General features: G+C 42.1%; 1 protein-coding gene across 1 annotated transcript; it reads left to right on the forward strand.

Annotated features, from left to right (window-relative positions):
* Positions 1-922: 922 nt before the first annotated feature.
* Positions 923-18,037, forward strand: wnt9a (wingless-type MMTV integration site family, member 9A). The gene is made up of 4 exons (XM_054596555.1): positions 923-1,029; positions 13,972-14,231; positions 14,531-14,793; positions 17,385-18,037. Exons 1-4 carry the CDS (start codon positions 938-940, stop codon positions 17,934-17,936), a joined length of 1,167 nt encoding a protein of 388 aa, XP_054452530.1. The 5' UTR covers positions 923-937; the 3' UTR covers positions 17,937-18,037.
* Positions 18,038-18,436: the final 399 nt, after the last annotated feature.

The raw sequence follows: 18,436 nt of genomic DNA on the forward strand, positions 1-18,436 counted from the left end.
TACGGTTGTAGTCGGTTTATGCGGAGCCAATTTTAACTTGTTGATACTGTCGGACAGTTTAATGTATAACATAATTCATCATATTTCATATGCGCATCATATGTTTTCTGTACCTCCGAAGTTACTCTATGTAAAGCATGATGTGCAAATAGTTCACTCAATAACCGACTAAATATGTAAAAAAATCCAGATTGAATGGAAACAGCTGACAAAACTACTTTGACATAACGTCCTCTTGTGTTAATATTGTTCCAGCATTTGTTCCGCAGCTTTCAATCAGATCACACAATCTTCTTCAGCAGATGCTGCAGTTGTGGTGAGCTTGTTTTGACATATAGCCCATGTCAAAAGCTCCTGAGAGAAGGCTACTTAATCACAATAGTGGACTAAACATTCTTTCCACTGCTGCACGAAAATGAACCATTTTTTTTAAAATGCAAAGGCTTTTTAACCAATGTAGACTTCCCTTCCATACTAGTCCAGTTCATGGACTAGTATACATTGTATCCTGCTTCAGCTGGATTACACAAATTCAGGGTATGCCATTCTGGAAATAAACTGTCTTTGACTGATGGTAAACAAGTTTTTGATCATATACAGGCCAGCTCAGACTGACCTCAGTCTGCACCAAAAAACTAACGGCATGGTGCTTAAAACGCCCACAGAGGAGAAACTGTCATGCCAATCCTTTAAATGAAGACAACTGAGAAGATTTATCCCTCTGAAACCTGAGAGAGAATTGTGAATCAACTCAGCTCTGTGTATGTATTGCCATATTACTCTCTCTCTCTCTCCCCCTCTCTCTCCCTCTCTCTCTCTGCTGATGGGAGGAGCGCAGCGCAGCTCCTCTCTGTATAAGAAGTGTTGAGCTTTCAACAAGGGATTTTACACAGCTACTCAGGAGAAACGAAATGATCTGCCCTGGAGCCGCAGCAAAATGCTGGATGGACACCTACTCCTGGGATGGTTATCGATCACAGTTATAGTGTATCTTCTCAACTTGCCTGGACCAACCGCAGCATATTTCGGGTAAGAACACACAGATATGTCCATGATGCTTGCTTTCATTGATTTGATTGGTTCCTGAATTACAAAGCAGGTAACAACTTTTTTTTTTTAACTCTCTCTCTCCCTCTCTCTCTCTCTCTCTCCTTCAGACTCACTGAAAACTTTTTTTTTTTTTACACAAGTTTATCTAGCGAGATTTGAACAAAATCAAACTAATACTACTTTGATTCGTTGAATTATGAGTTATGCTTTGATTGCATTGATATCTGCTGCCTGGTCAGTGGGGGTGCCACCGGTTGCGCAGCGCTCAGCGGCCTCACAGCTGGAGGCTGCAGCAGGTTGTCTGCACATGATTTGGCCTCACAAGACACTGCTGACAATTTAAAAAAAAAAAAAAAAAAAAAAAAAAAAAAAAAAAAAAAAAAAGTGTGACAAGCAGGGTCATTGGGTGTCTTAGCAAAGCCCAATAAACTCAGCATCTATTATAGGTCGTTATACGCAGCCTCGCAGTAATGTTGAGCCGAGGAGAGTTCACCCCCATTCTTTCCCTGACAATTGAGCCAGCGCCCACTGTAAAGGAACCCCGGGCTGCTTTGAATGGCAGGTTAGCGGTCGGGTGATTATTTTTGCTGAAACACTTGTAAAATCATATCCTTAGTCGACTCTGAAAACAGCCGTGGAGCGAAAGGTGAGTGTATATATGCCCCAGACTCCACAGCTGGTAACAATAAAGCAATCTGGTGGCCGAAACGTCTGCTCAGCTTTGCACAGAAAAAATTCCCCCCATCCAGCATAAACATCACACAACTCTGGCAGCTTTTTTTTTTTTTTTTTCTATTTTCTGCTGCCTCCATCAACTTTAAAAAAAAAACCAAACGTTGGGAAATTAATAGCGTTTCATGAATCCTTGTCATAAACACAATAATGTTTAATTTAGAAAAAAAAACACAAGGGTGTATATTTCAAAGTAAGTCATTCCCAGGAAACGCCTTGGATTTGAGGTGTAGCCCACTATGACCTCCACTTCAGAGTGCCTACTAAATGCACTGAACTCCAGTTTGCCTACTCACATGAACGGCACTCTTAGTTGTTGTTTTTTCTTCTGTCTTAGTTACAGAAGAACATTCACCCTGCAGGGAAGCCAAGGTCGTTCAAATGAGGTCAGCATGTCAGGTGGCAGAGCGGGACATGTTTCACCTAAAACTGAAAAGTTTTTAATCCTAAAAGTCCCCCCCCAAGTGACAACTGACTGATTCGGAAACTGTCAGAACAAAATGTACCGAGGTTGCATGTCATACTATACAGAAGCACGATCTTGGTGCTTTTCTGTATCTACAAATATCAGTGTTGATGGGTACTGTTAGTGCTCCCCATGGGCTGCTAAGAGTGCAGACGTTGCACAGAGACAAATGGTGGTAGGCTGTGGAGTGATGACACTTAAAGCCTTTCCAGCAGAGTCAAATTTATGGCAGGTATGGCAGTTGTGCCGGTTCCAGGATTGTTAGTTGATCTGGTAGCTGCTGTGAATCTGCAACTGAGGACAGGAAGTGTCCTCTGAGTGCCATAGTTTTGAGTGTTAGACTTGTCAACATGTTGAAGTGGGATTTAGCTTCTCCTTGATAAGGTATGGTGGTATAACATTTTACAAACTATAAAAGGATAAGCAATTTTGGTATTACTGAGTCTTTTTCTAGACATCAAACTGTCTGAATTAACCCGATTGTTGGGATTAACACATATTTTCACAAGTCTGGGTGAATTTTTGTCGTCTTGGGTGTTTTACCGAAGTGCTGGCACTCATCTGAGTGATGTAAACATGCTGCCCGGCACCTGTAAAAGCTCTGTATGATGGAAATATCTCAGCCCTTCACAGTAAAACGTCATCATCTGTAATGCACATGCACATATCAAGAACATTCTCCGTCTCTGTCTTTGGTTTCCGCTCCAAAGTTGCACTAGAAGGACAAACGTAACCCTGCTCTCTGTTTCTGTCTCCCTCCGTGTTGGCAGGCAGCATGTATTAAGGTTGACGTGCCAAATTGGCACTCACATCAGCCTTAATGGGCCTAATGGTAATGCATATTTACTTATACAGTTAGCACTTGTTTTCAATCCCCTCTGTCAGTCTGTTCTCTATCTGTTGCCTGTGCAGTGCAGCGAGACATGTGGTATTGCGATACTCCAGATTTATTATTCCGCGTCAGGGTGAGGAGGAGGGAATATGAATGAGTGTCAGTGAATGATTTAGCCCTGCAGCTGAGGAACATGAAACATAGTGAAAGAGCCATGCACAGGTGACACTGATACAAAATGTGACTGCCCACGTGGCCAACTTCCCAGAAACTCGACACCGGTGACCAGGGGCGCCGCTAGGGATTTTGGGCCCCATGAAAAGAATCTTTACAGGGCCCCCAACACAGCAGCAACATTTTTTGATGCTATTTTACATACAATTATGCATTTTAATGGTATTTTTGACTATCATTACCATATTTGTGAAAGAAGAACAGCATGACAGTTGACATGTACAGTAGGGGAAGAACTGAGCACTCTGAATACAATGGAATTCATTTTGAGTCATTTATTTGCTGCACCACTGATTATATGTTAGTTAATAACTTAGTGTCATTATTTTTTCTGTATTATAATTTCATCATCATTAGGGGCCTCTCTGGGCCCCCCCTCCATCATGGGCCCCTAGAATCCGTCTCCTTTACCCCCCCCTTTTCGGCGCCCCTGCCGGTGACACTCCGACACAGTCCTGGCAGTCGCGGCTTCCACTGCGGGCCACTACTCACACAAACCTGTTCAAATAAATATTCCATGAGCACGAGGCATCCTAGGGCCTCTTGAGTACTGATTTACTCAAAATAGAGGGTCAATGTTGCATACCCAATTTCCAGAGTGCGGTGGAGCGTAAGTGTAACATAAACACAATCTCTCCTGCCCATATAGTCTGCGCAAGCCGAGGGTGGGGTGGGATTCCTGGCGTAGTCAAGCACCCGCTGAAATTGTCATCCTTTGCCACAAGAATGTGAGCGCTCGTTTTCTTCCCCCTCAGCCTGTTGTGGCAGGTGCTGGTTCTGCTAAATCCGTTATCATTAGAATTTGAATCGGTGCAGGCGTTTGCTGAGCTTTTCGTTAGCTTAACTTAATAGGTTACACAGCACCTTGATGAGATCTTGTGTAAACTGTCTGTGAGGGAGGTGTTTACTCAGTTGACCCTGTCAGAGCTCTCAGAGGGCTCCTTGAGACGGCTGTTTAAATTTGAGTTTTGGTAAAAAGGCATGTCATTCCGTGGTCTTGTAAACTGTGCAGAATGCGAGTCCTAACAGTGAGTCAAGAGTTTGTTTTTATTTAGTTCATGTGCGACATATACAGGAAGGCATGCCCACAGTAATGCAGCTGGGATTTACCAATCACAGAGGCACCGCAGCATCCGGGAGAGGCAAATCTAGCGGTTTCTATTAACTTGCTTTCTAATCATCCTCAAAGAATCTCTTGTCAGTTTGCTCCTGAAGCAGAGCTGATGCGTCTTTCAGATGGTGTTATTGTTTTCAGCGCTCCATTAAGTTAGGCACAATGCCAAAAACAACAGGATAACAAATGGGATGTGTGTAAATTTACTGAGGAGGAGGGATTTTTTTTCTCAGATTGCAGCTGTAAACGTTTTTTTTATCACTGCGCTGAATTAGTTCCTGGTGTGTGTCAAACAGCATTGTGTTTTAAAGTTTAAAGGGGCCACATTTTTCTATAGCACAGCACAGAAATGTTACAAGTTGTTTTTTTTTAAGTGGCTCCATGTAAACATTTCCTCTGGTTCCCTCCTCTTTCTCCCCTCCGGTCCTATGGTTTGCCTGTGCCTCATGTGCGTGCCGGCATCCCTGCAGTGGTTTGTGGGGAGCTGCTGGGTGATTACCACTCATTAGGAGCAGCAGAGTTAGTGTGGGCTCAGGCTGGCGATGCCATGGCAGACAGTGGTGGCGGGCGTCTCATTACCAGGCCTTAAGGACTGATTAGCCCTGACGTGCAGCAGGGCGGGGAGCGCCGTTGATAGAGGGATTTCCCAACTTCATAGGATATCCTGTGGCTACAGCCACACCTCAAAGGGTATCACTTTACTGTGAGCCAAGAAGATAGGATTCTCTCAGCATCGGCGCTGTGACCGTGTAGCGCGGTGAGATCACGCAAACCTGGAGGCTTAGATAACGGACCGCATGGCCTCTGAAAAAGAGAGAGCTTTGTTTTCTTTGAATTTCTGTTTGATACATTCGGATTTGAGCTAAGCCATGCTTCAGCTTTGAGTGCTCTGCTCTACAACATCCCTGTGGAAAGGCCTGCTACGCCTGTGGATGCCACAGGGTGGTGCAGCGCCTTCTGAGAGCGCAGGATGGTCCTCAATCAGCACTTTGTAACCTTTTTGAGTAACAGTAGGAGAGTGGGAAACGAAATGTGAAAACATCAAATGCAAAGGCGGCCAAGTCTGTGTAAAAAAAAATAATAATTCAGGAAACTAAAATACCTCTACGTATGCTTAGTTGTGGTCAACCTGCATGAAATGTTGGAAGTGTCTTTCAACTTCAGCTTACAGAGCAAAAAAATCCCCTCTCTGCACAGCAAATCACATCTTCTCTAAACTAAGTAATGCACAGCGCTACAGTTTGTTTAACAGGTTGAATTATCAAAGATTGCAGAGCGGTACACATCTTTGTTGAATAGGTTTCCGTGGTGTTTGTAGTTGGTTATTATGGGGCTCATACTGTATAATAACATGGTTCTCATGAATATCTTTGAAGATTACATGGTTTGGTCAGGCTTTTGAAATGTGTTTGGCCTGCTCACATCCTAAGAACTTACAGTTCTGGTGTCATCAACATGCCGAACAGACCGCAGCTTGAACGTATTTGATTTTAAAAGAACTGTCCCACCAGTTGGCTGTGCACTTCATTGGTTGGTAATCAAAAGATATGGGAAGGAAACTCCCATTAAAGGAAACTCTTGTTGGTAGCGCATGATGATCTTTGCAGATGGAACTGGAGACATGGGCAATTTGCAAAATCAGGAAAACTTATATAGGCCCAAGATACTTTTAGTGGTCGGACATTGATGAGATGATGCTAGTTAGTGCGACCGCCATGTCCTGTGTTTTCCATCTTTGACCACAGGCGTTTTCTCTGCCTGGTTTCTGGGGATAGAAGAGACATGGCACCTCACATGTTTGCCAAGATTAGCAGATTGACAAACCCTCACTTAAGGCTTTGGTCTTCTAGAGAATATCTGTGCGTTTCTCATGTCTAACTTTGTTTTCTTTTAAGTCAGTGTTCTTAGTTTATAGCGTGTCTTTCTGCAGCAGCCAAAATGAAATCATGGTTTTGAATCTCACGCACCTGTTTGCAAAGATTAATAATTTCATAAAGGATGAAAGAAAGTTGACCATACCTTTTCAAAACTGCAGAGTTAGACTTTCACTGCACTTAATCAGGACGTTCATCTTGCGTAAACACAATCCTATAGAAGCCTGACCTGACATGCACTGAGATACGCCACTCAAACGTGTGTGTGTTTGCCAAAAGGGTGTTATTACATAGACTAAGGTTTGCTCCAAAAGGCATATTTATCCATAAAGCCTGAGTATTAGTTTTAGAATGGACACAGTCAGAAGTACACTGACATGAATGGACCTAGGTATGGCAGACGATCTAAGCTGCGATTAACCTTAAAGTACTTTTGTTTCTTTTTGAAAATGGCCCATTTGTACGACTTTCAACTTGTTGCTTCTGCTTTAGTCATCAGTCAGATGTCAGGAGTCAAACATTTTTACTCAAGGCGATAAATGAGCTGTGTGTACATGCACAGAAACTCTCGCTTCTGGGGAACATTTGCCAGGAGAGGCCAATTAACAACACTTTCCGTCTTTAACGTGGAAATTACTGTAAGTGTTTGAGCTTTGATTTTGCTGTTAAAAAAATGACATGTTGCTTCTTTTCGTTTTGCATTTGGGTTCTTTAGGCCTTTCAGGAAAAAAAAAAGTATCTTTCAGTAGTGAGAGTAAATAACCGTGAATGAACTTGGCACATTGTATTTACTGAGGCATGATTCAAAATGGCAATTGTTTTGTTTTGATTTTGCGGTTTAACTTTGCATGCTCGGTTTATTCACTGTGCTTTAGCCCAGTGTAACAGGAATTAACAAACCTGAAATCTCCAGTATTTGCACCCTTTTAAATATATGCTCTACAGCTTTAAGTCTGTTTTGCTCTCTTACCAAACTACCACAGTCTGGGTCTTGTGCCTGCATGTGCGAATCGATGAGAGCTGAGAACAGTATGTGTGCCTGAACGTGTTTGGTGCGTCGGTGCGCTGGTACAGGGCTGCTCTGTGCCATGGTGTAGGCTAGAACAGGGGAGTCATGCGGACAGTGCTGCATGCCCAATCTGTGCCAGTCACACAGTGACTATAACTGAGCTGCTGACCTTAGAAGCCTTGAGTTCTCACATAGCAGTTAAACCTCTTACCATGCCCCACACTCCCATTCCCAAACCCAGGTCCCGTAGTCCGGCTGCTCAGCTACCGGCGCTCGCATTCACAGGCGGTGGATTAAAAAGTAGAGCTGAACAGTGACTCCCCCCCCCTTTTATTATGAATTGAAAGAAAGAATATCTTTCTGCTGCAGCCTTTTGTGCAGAAAAACTGAGTAAGAATACATTGACTGAAAATAAAATATGCCTCATGCATCATGTCATTCACATTCACAAATATCCAAAGGGTACATGCACAGGAACTTGACGAAATCAGCCAATTAGTGGCAGTAGACTGACACAGCCTATGTTGTTTGTAAATGACCAGAAGGGACAGCAGATGATATAACATTGGGTCATATCCTGTTAAGTCATACAAGATAGCGGACGTCCCCCCCTCACATTGGACGTGGCAGTGCTTGTAGACGTCTCATGACATCCCCACAATGCAGAAAGGCTCATTACTCAACTAATAATGACTTGCTAAGTCCCGGGCCGGTACCACTTTGTTTTCAAAGTTGTTTTGTCATGTTACTGTACTGTGTCAGCCACAGCTTGTTAGGAGTAGTCACAATACCCAGTGCTTTCAACCAGTGACTAAGCTTATCTTAGCCTCATACATAATCGTTTACTCTTTCCCCTATTTCTGGCTTTAATGACCCGGGGAATGACGGTGTCACTTTGGCTAGTGGGGAGAAAATATCTGAATTCAGTGCAGGATTTTGTGTCTTCCTCACGTCTGTGAGGAAGACAATAGCCTGAAGACTCGCTGTACCAGAGAGCAATTCGACACTGATTCATGGTTTCTTCAATTATTCACGTTTAAGCGGTGGAGTACATTGTTAGCTATAGTTGGAGTGGGCCGGAGGGAAAACACCACACACACTCACATTCCTACAACCTCTGGCATGGCCCGGCGTGATATACCAGATGGGACTTGGGCAGGGTGGTCTGAAGTTCATCCAACATTTCTGAGAAAAGCACACACTTTTTCCCCCCCAAAACGGAGCATTTTAAACACTGAAGGCAGGAGGAAAAAGTGAACGAGAGAAAAGGAGACCGGCACTGGCGAGTTTAATTTTCTGACGAAAAACGTACAGATTGATATCAGGTGAGCATGGTAGTTTGTCTTCATGACAGCTGAACTGTTCCAGGACACATGTTCATGTCTGTCATTTTCTTGTGTGGGTTACGTTCACAGACAGCAGTGGTTTTGTCTACTGGAGGCTTTGTTTTGAGCCAACAGCTGGACGGAATGATTGGCATTCGTTTAGAGTAATTGACCACTGGGAATAGGGGAAGTTCGGAGAAGAGGGAAAAAGGAGGAGAAGGAGGAGGGGGGTAAGTTGTGATCTAGGAGACACCAGACCACACAACCTGCAAGTCCAGGCTGATGGAGAAGCTGTGGCTTTTGTGCATTTTTCTGCCTGGGTGCGTTCAGCCAAGACTGACTCTTGTGGGTGTTGACTTAAAGTAGTAAGTGCCTGTATGCATGTGCACATGCACGCATGCAATGTGTAACGTGTGTTATATGGTAACTACATGCACAAACCTAGCCAGCAACCATCTGTGGAGTAAAGATGATAAACAGACAATAGCTCATCTTCGCATTTGAAAAACAACATGCTCCAGCCGTTATTTTTTTAGGTTAGGAGATGTCATGTTCCCAGTGCCCAAGGTGGCTTCTTGAAATAGATTTTCTTCGTCTGAATGAGTCCAAAGCCAAAAGATACCAACTTTATAATGATGTCAAACCGTGCAGGAAATGTTCACATCTTTAAAATGCTGTAACCAGTGATAAATAAATTGTTCGATGAATTGTTTTAGCATCTGATATTTATAGAGTTTGCTGTTTTGCTTTAGCCTCCTCATCTTAATCTATACCACATGGACTGAGCCGCCTTTGTTTACATATGAAGTATATGAATAACACCAGCAGTAACAAAGCGATTTGTGTTTAAAGCCTGACCAAGCAATTCAATTAGGCCAAGAAAGTTAAGGTAAGAGAGATACTATGTTTGCCACTATCTAAAAGTTTAGGTATTATTACAGCTCCTTGACTATTGACATACCAAACCAGTGGAGAACGAGCTGAATTACCAGCTGGGGGTCAATTCCAGGCCTGTAATGTAAAGCCAGAGAGGGAGTGATGATGGCGAAGTTTAGTGCTAGTCAATGATTTCCTCGAGGGATAGACTCCGAAGGCTCCGCGGTGTGAAACGAGCCGTTTGCACTGAACCCGCTGCATTGGAAAATGTATATAAAGTAAATGTCACGGGCAATGGGAGGTGCTGACAGGTAGAGAGAAAGGCCTAAACAAACGCCGGTGTTACTAAGTGAAAGACAGTGGAGGAGGCGCAGCGTGTGAGTGGGTCAGAGATGTCTGCGAGGAGTGTGTAGAGGTAGAAGTGTGTGAATGGAAAAGGCAAAGCTGAGCAAACATCAGCAAGAATCCTACCTCACGTAGGATAATATGGAGTTTTATATGTTGGTGTTCTATTCCACGTGTAATTGGTGTTGCTGTGCCAACACCTCAAACAAAAACACCTACAGAAAATGGTCCATGATGGGAAAACACCGTTACATTTTCTTATTTTCTTATTCAATGTTGCAGAGATACTGTGTTGATCCCTGAACTTCACTTACTCTTTAAATATGTGTCGTGATCAGCAACTGTATTCTACATTTGTTACTACCTTCTAAAGCACCCTTTATATAACTTTTATACATTGTAATCTTTAGCTTTATAAATGGTCATAGATAATTCATTAGTGACTTATAGATCAGTTATTAGATGAACAAATTCTGGGTTGCAAGGTTGTGAAAAAATCATCTTTTTTGATTTTGTTTTTGTGTTATAAATGTTGTTCAGCTGATTAGTTGAATAGTCAATCAACAGAAAATGAATGGGCAATAATAAAAATAACAACAACTTTGTAATCGTTTAAACAATTTTTCGAGCAATAATGACCAAAACTTACTTTTAGGTTTTCTACAATACTAACATTTGCAGCACCTTTGTCTCTACAGTAGTAAATTGACTATCGTTGGGTTCTTTGGACAAAACAAGCAGATTTAAGACATCGCCATGAGCTCTTTTAATGTTTTCTAACATTTCATAGAGAAAACAATTAATCTATGATCATAAACAATGATCTGTCCAAATCCAATGAAGTCTTTTTTTGTGGTTTGAAAATGGAGATATAGTTCAATGAGTCGAAGGGATTTATCACAGTTTGACAACTGAAAGAATTTGTTCTCATCAATAGCTTATAACTGATCTATAAAGCTTTCGTAAATAATTATAAACCCTAAATAAACTCATCGGTTACAATTTTTAAACCCTTTATGGTCCATTATTTGTGGTATGCCACATTTTACATCATAACTGGGTTGAGATGACATGTGGTTTTTGTTTTTACAATTTATTCCCTTTGTTGTGTTCATCGTGAACGGAAAGAAAACTAATAATTTCATTTTGGCACAATATTTCAAGTTCAGATTTTCTAATGGATTTTTGTGATTCAGCCACTGGGCTCTTTTCCCAATTCTCTTTTCCTCTAAGTGAGTTGAATGAGTTCATTCTTCATATGTCAAAAAAAGTGCTTCCAGTAAAAGATAATAGACAGGAAAAAAATGGAATCAGTGTACATCTGTGATATTATTTGAATATTTTCTGGTTTACCACAGAGTGAAAACACGCACGAGAACGAGCCCCGGCCAGTAGCTTACTCTCTGGAGACGTGAAGTGTTTCTCCCCTCCACACTTTGCCTCCCGGCTGTCTTCGTAACTATCTAGAAATATGCCTTTGTGTTAAAAAAAAAAAGCAGCAGAGACAGTAGCGCTGAGATCAGTGTCATGTCATCTTTGGCCTCCCTCCAGCTCCGCTCACACCATCTTTTTGTCTCAGACAGGCAGACGTCACGCAGACAGTTGAGGCCTGTCACTCTAGTGGTCTCTTGTTTTGGCAGGCATGTGGACTTTTGGAAAGATCTGACGCTGATAAGTGTTACTATGCATGCCTTACCGAGGAATGTGCACGTCATGTTGGTGGTATTGAGTAAATCAAGACCAACATTTGTTGGTTGGAGCTCTCTGCTAAGCCACATATTGTACAAATTCCAATGCATATTTGCTGATCCTATAAGTTGGAGACATGTGCAGTAGTAAACTGCTTCCTGGTGTGGTGTCAGTATGAAATATGACTTGAATTCACATGATTTTTAATTCCCCACTGGTGTCTCAAATGGACTTAGGTACTCCACGTGGCGCCATCATTCAATCCCCGACTGCTTGCTATAGTAATGTTGTGGAACGGTTGTCAGTCATATGTAACATACCGGTTTAGCTGGATTTGTTTGTTTTGGCACTATGAATATGTTTCCATGGCATTGTTAGCATAGTGTACTTTAACAAAACATGAGACAAATAAGAGGAAGATGTTATTCCCAGCGAGACACTTCTCCTGCTTTGTGCATGCTTCGCTCTGTACGCCTCAAACCATGCATTTTTTAAACTCTCTTAAGTGTGTTGGGAGAGCAATCTCCATCAAGACCCAGCTTGCCAGGTTTCCATTTGAAAATCCATAGCTGTCAGACAAGTTAAGGAAAGGCAAATACACTTTTGTAAAAAGGAAACCATTTGACCCAATCTGAAAGCAAATTCTGATGCCTCCTTTTTGATTTGACTACTCGGACTTTCAACCAGGACGTGAATGCATCGCAAAGACAATATCTTATAGCATATGTGAACTATTAAGTCCATTGGTATGAAACTCAGACTCGAGGGGAAACATTTCAGTCAGTTATTGGACTTATTAAAACAAATCTCTTGTTGAAGAACTCCTGCGACCTTCTGCTAGAGGCTGAAGTGAATATGAGTGGTGACAGAATCTTCTCGGAAAAACGATAATGAAGTCAAAAATGTAAGTAATGAAGAGCACCAATCAACACTATTGCTCCATTAACGAAACCAGTGTAGACATCCAGCAGGTGCTCTGCACCTTTACAAAAATATTGTAGAGTCATTCCTTTTACCCTGCTTGGCTAAATCCAACAACAATGTGTTTCCCATTTGCTGTGGTTACTCTTCACAGTCTTATAGTTGGACTTCTTTTATTTCATTTGGCTTTACGTACACTTTTTACATGCAAGAAGGGATGTACAACAATTCATTATCGCTGATTTAATAATGCTGTGATTTCTGTTATGGACTGTATCTGTAGCAACATTTATTTCAGTCCTTGTTTTGGTCAGTATTTACAAAGAAAATTGAACATTTTCTTCTTACTTAATAGCAAAAAGTAGGAGACCTGCTTTTTATTAGTGCATCATTGGGCGAGGTGTCAATCCATGCACAAAAGTACTCCTTAAATGTCCCCTGTCCATCCCTAAAGGCACGTTGGCCAGAATACTTGTGGTTTTCTGAGTTCTGTAAATCCAGTTATTCTTCAGTTTCACTTTAAGGGTGTAAAGGAGGCCAGAAATTCCACATAATGAACAACCACGGTGCCAATCCTGTCAGTTGGTGTGACCAAAATGGTCACAGGCTGACAGTCATGTCCCCTGTGTGTGTTTATGAAAGTAATGCTCTGCTCTCCCCATCACAACCTCAGAACGCTGGTCGTCGGTTTTGCAAGCTATGTGGCAGTCGTCGCTTTGTGTGTTTTTATATAAGCTTCCCTTAAATAAACTGACGAAAGGAGTGCAAGTCTACCACATGTTCTCCATACCATGTTTAGAACTGAATCTTATGCTTGTTATATTTCACATGGATTGCAGCTTTAAAGGTCCTGAATGCTGGACTTTTGTTATAGGTCTTCTATAATGAGAGTGTAACTCCTGCTGTGTGAGTGACAACCCCCCTTCACCCTCAGGATATGATATAAATATTAAACCAAGTCTCCGCTGGCTACTGTTTCACATGCTTGTGGCATGACTGTCAAGTTCACTCCGTGCAATTGTTTAAAACATGTCCCCATACCTGTTGAGCGCTTTAATACTTCTACAAATTATAATCTCAATCTGAAATTCTCCATATTAAAGTCAGTGAGCTGCTGGTGCTGTGACTTTATAAGTGCGTGAGGGGACAAAAACGGTGTCGGGAACTTCTTATGAAAAGAAAGAACCCTTCCACCTCTGCAGAGAATTTGCTCTATACACAGACACGCCTGTGCTGGAGGTTGATCTCAATCTCCAGCAAATGTTGAATTCCCCTGAACATTAACCACTGAACAGCTGAGTTCATTTGAACATTAACCAAACTTTTGAGCATTATATGCCCCAGCTGTGCTTCCTGTGATGTTTATGTAGTATATCTTTGCATCTTTTATTGTTTGTCCAGGAAGGTCCGCATCCTGCGCTTTATTGGAACCTTTATCAAGATGAATCCACTCTCCGTGCAGTGTTTTAACTGACCTGAGTGTGTCTGTGGTCTTTTCTTCTAGGTTGACAGGTAATGAACCGTTGTCTATCCTGCCGCTAAACTCTCTACCAGAGGAGAACGTGGGCAGGGCCCACTTCAAGCTGTGCGACCGGCTCAAACTGGAAAAGAAGCAGCGCAGGATGTGCAGACGAGACCCGGGCGTGGCGGAGACCCTTAGAGAGGCCATCACCATGAGCGCCCTAGAATGCCAGTACCAATTCCGCTTTGAGAGGTGGAACTGCACCTTAGAGGGGCGCCACCGAGCCAACATACTAAAGAGAGGTATGGATTTTCTTTTTTGTTATCAAAGGAGCAATATATGACATCCAGAGCATCAATATAGGGCCAAACAAGCATTATCTAGTTGAGTAATGTCTACCTGGGAAGAGAAATGTTGAGACCATGTTGAGAGCCCTTAAGAGGCAATCAAAATGCTCTCTGATATTGCGCACCAATGATGACAACTGAGACAGCTCTTTAAATGAAAAATGGAATTAACCGAGCACTTTGATAGATTGATAGTGCACAACCTGCTCCATGTTCCCGCCTCTCATTTGTCACTCTTTAATGTGCTTTTCCAGGATTTAAAGAGACAGCCTTCTTGTACGCCATCTCCTCGGCCGGCCTGACCCATGCGATGGCCAAAGCTTGCAGCGCAGGACGCATGGAGCGCTGCACGTGTGACGAGGCCCCGGACCTGGAGAACCGCAAGGCGTGGCAGTGGGGAGGCTGCGGAGACAACCTCAAATACGCAAACAAGTTTGTCAAGGACTTCCTGGGCAAACGCTCCAACAAGGACCTGCGTGCACGCGTGGACATGCACAACACAAATGTGGGCATGAAGGTAAGAGTGAGATGGCGACCGTTTATTTATGGGGATCTTGTCTTATTTTTATATTAAAATAAGTGAAAAGATGCAATTGGATCAAAAAAAAAATAATCAAAATAATTTAAATAGTAATGGGAAGTACTGCTCAGCCTGTGAACACAGTTGTAAAATGTCTTCTGTGGCTTTGGAGGGAGCTTACTAAAACTAAGAAAAATATTTAAGTGACATTATTTTCACTTGAAGCTGATCTTATAAATATTTTGATATCATCAATGTGTCAAATCTTTTCGTGTAGTCTGAAAGGGGTCACTCGTAATCTCAAAACCAGAGGCTAAAAGTCAGAATCTCAGCCTCTGCCAGATCAATTTGGACAGCTCTTGCTATAATCCATCTCTTGAGTTTCAAAACTTCATGGAAGTGCAATACTTAATTGTTGAAAATAGCCCTTTAAGTTCCCTTCTCCATTCACTCCTTCATGATTATCAGTTTGTCTGTGACTTTGACAGCAACAGTATTTTAAAGTAATTTGTCTAAAACATTCAACCATGATTTAGTGTCTCAGGGTTGTTAAACTTAAGGGAGGTGTTTTTAAAAGAAAGAAAATATATTTTGATAATAATTTTAAAGCAGTATCTTTACACCAACTGTCATGATAATTTGCCTTTTATTAAAAGTAATAAAAAACAATATTCATATAACACACCCATGAGGCCAACCAGGACAAACTCATCAAGAATGAATCAGGTCAGAGTTCATTTGGAGTCACAGACATTTATTCAAACAGAAATGCTGGCTGCTCACATGAATCAGTTAAATGGTGAGAAAACTGTGATAATATAATACAGGCTGAGTGCTGTGCAATTATTTAGACAAACAGCAACATGAAGTGCCAAGTGATTGTGCCTTATCCCCGATATACTGTTCTACGATATCTTTGGTTTTGCTTTTGAAGTGCTTGAGTTAAAGCACTGGTAAATGACTGATGTCCAAGACAAAGTACACTGTCCAAATATATGGTTAAACTGACCAAAGAGGAATTTAATAGCAGCAAGAAAATGACTTTTATAGAATTATACATGGGCCATTTTGGTAAAGTGAAAATACTGAAAGAATAGTGTAGACTTTCATGCATCTCCAAGAAAGCCTGGAAAAAAAGTGATTAATGTAATTGCCAATGTAAATTTGGTGAAATGTGAAAGTGCTCATTTGTCAATATTTGGTTTTTCTCTCCCAGATTAGATAGGCAACAACTCACATTTTCAGCGCTTGTTTGTGGTCTTGGAAGTGTTTTTAATAGTAAAATAAAAAAGAGAGAATGGTTTTAATCCGTCAGGCCAAAGCAAACTCAATGTCTGGAATAAGTTTTCTTTATCTCTGCTTTTCTCATATTGTAGCCGTTTTCATCTTGGTTTCAAAATGAGTTATAGCAGAGGCACACTTCCCAAATGTTAGCAGACACAAAACTCTCCCAAAAGACCCATGCAGGCTCTTCCTTTTCAGCTTGGCTCTCCGCAATCTAATCTCTCAAGAGATTTCATTTGTGATAAAAGATTTACAACATTGTTTTTGCTCTCTTTTTTGTGTGTGATTTGCACATGTAGTGAGGTATACCGCAGTGGTTCGGGATGAATTCCCACACGGAGGACGGAGCTGGAATGTGCTAGCCTCTGCATCCCCCCGACATTTAAATGATGACCTATCAAAATTTTCTTGACCTTCTGGTGTGATGAATATGCGCTTCCTGTTCCCCGATCTCTTTCACAGTCTGAGAAAAAAACTGTAGATGCTATCCAAGCTCTAAGACAATGTGTTGTTGTCATTAATTTCCGCACACACACTGCTTTAACTTTGTGGTTGATTTTAAAGTGAACTTTGGCTGACTGCGAAGAGGTCAAGTAGGTCAATAAAATAACGCGTTTGTGGTCACGTTTGCTGACGATCTCCATGTTTCTTGTGCAATTATATGATTTTATATAGAGACCGTCTCAACTATTCTGTCTAACTTCAACTGCTTGCATGAATTATTATCTGGATAACGACATTATTACCACAGTAGAAGATTGGGTTGATCAACTCTAGGTTTAGTAAACATCTACAAACATGCATTATATATAAAAGTCTCTTCTTTCCAAAGTCTGAATAGGATAGTCCATTGAGAGTACCTCTCTTAGCAATATCCTTCACTCGCTTATCATGATAACAGTTATCAACTTTGATCAAAATGTCGTCCGCGGTTATCATCACAAAATGAATCTTCCCACCAGCTAATATTCTTCTGCTCTTTCATTTGCAGGCTTCGACAAAGTGCAATGTTGTTCTCCTGAATTATGTTAAATTATAGCTCACATGCAATATGTGAAGCCTTTGTTTTTTCCCTTTTATTGTGAAATCAAAGAGAGCAGTGAATTTAATAATTGTCCATGGTATCTTTACATTCCTCTCAAACCACTGCGCTCCACCCTTATCGTCTAATTATGAGTGTATTTGGGTAATTTGGCTCTTTGAAATGCTGCTTACTAAACAAAGGCTCATTGAATGACATAGCTTACATCACATTCCTTAAATGTTCCGTGAAAGTAAACAGTATTTCATTGTCTCTGAACCAGGTAATCAAGGCCGGAGTGGAGACCACTTGCAAATGCCATGGCGTCTCCGGCTCCTGCACCGTCCAGACCTGCTGGAGGCAGCTCCAGCCCTTCCACGAGATCGGTAAGCAGCTGAAGCAGCGCTACGAGACCTCCATTAAGGTCGGCAGCTCCACCAATGAGGCCACGGGGGAGGGAGAGATCGCCACTGGCCGGAGCCAGCAGCAGCAGCAGCAACAACAACAACAACAGCAGCAGCAGCAGCAACAACAGCAGCAACAGCAGCAGCAGCAGCAGCCCCCACCTGGCCTAACCGATCAGATCCCTCGCACTATGGACTTGCGCCACATCGAGGACTCGCCCAGTTTCTGTAGACCCAGCAAGTACTCGGCAGGCACGGCGGCCCGTAAGTGCTACAAGGACAAGAACTGCGACGCCATCTGCTGCGGGCGAGGCCATAACACTCAAAGCAGAGAGGTGACCCGACCCTGCCAGTGCCAGGTGCGCTGGTGCTGCTACGTCGAATGCAAGCAGTGCACGCAGAGAGAAGAGGTCTATACCTGCAAAGGGTAAACCAGTGTCCCGTCGGCCCCCTACGATCAGTGGAGCAAGTTAAAGGTGGTGGTGTTGAAGAGGCGTGGAAGGTTTTGCTTCCACTGTCGGAACAGTGTTCTGCAAACAAAAGAGGAGCGAGCCGATGGAAGAGCAATAAGCACTTTGAGGGATTTCTGTGGGTTGGGCTCCAGAGGTCCTGTGGCCCCCCATGTCTGGGGTTTGAAGATTTAAAAAAAAAAAAAAAAAAAAACCTTCTCAGACAACTGGGTCAACATCTCAAGCTTTTTTTTTTTTTTTTTTTTTTATTAAATCACAGCTTTGCCTTGAAGAGAGAAACTTTTATTTTCCTATTAAAAAAATCCAATTGCATCTTTTCACAAGAAATCAGAGGTTAGCGTCCAGCTAATGCGGCTCAAACACATGGACAGTAACACCAACAGACTGGTTTCTGGGGTCTCGCCCCAAAGAAGAATGATGTGTGTGTGTGTTTGTCATTCTTTACATGTGTGTGTTTGTAC

The sequence above is a fragment of the Anoplopoma fimbria genome, chromosome 3, assembly GCF_027596085.1.
Source record: "Anoplopoma fimbria isolate UVic2021 breed Golden Eagle Sablefish chromosome 3, Afim_UVic_2022, whole genome shotgun sequence".
NCBI classification, from domain to species: domain Eukaryota; kingdom Metazoa; phylum Chordata; class Actinopteri; order Perciformes; family Anoplopomatidae; genus Anoplopoma; species Anoplopoma fimbria.

Coding starts and splice junctions, on each gene's coding strand:
- wnt9a (XM_054596555.1), top strand. CDS start 938: ATGCTGGATGGACACCTACTCCTGGGATGGTTATCGATCACAGTTATA. Junction 1,030..13,971: donor CCAACCGCAGCATATTTCGG/GTAAGAACACAC, acceptor CTTTTCTTCTAG/GTTGACAGGTAATGAACCGT. Junction 14,794..17,384: donor ACACAAATGTGGGCATGAAG/GTAAGAGTGAGA, acceptor TCTCTGAACCAG/GTAATCAAGGCCGGAGTGGA.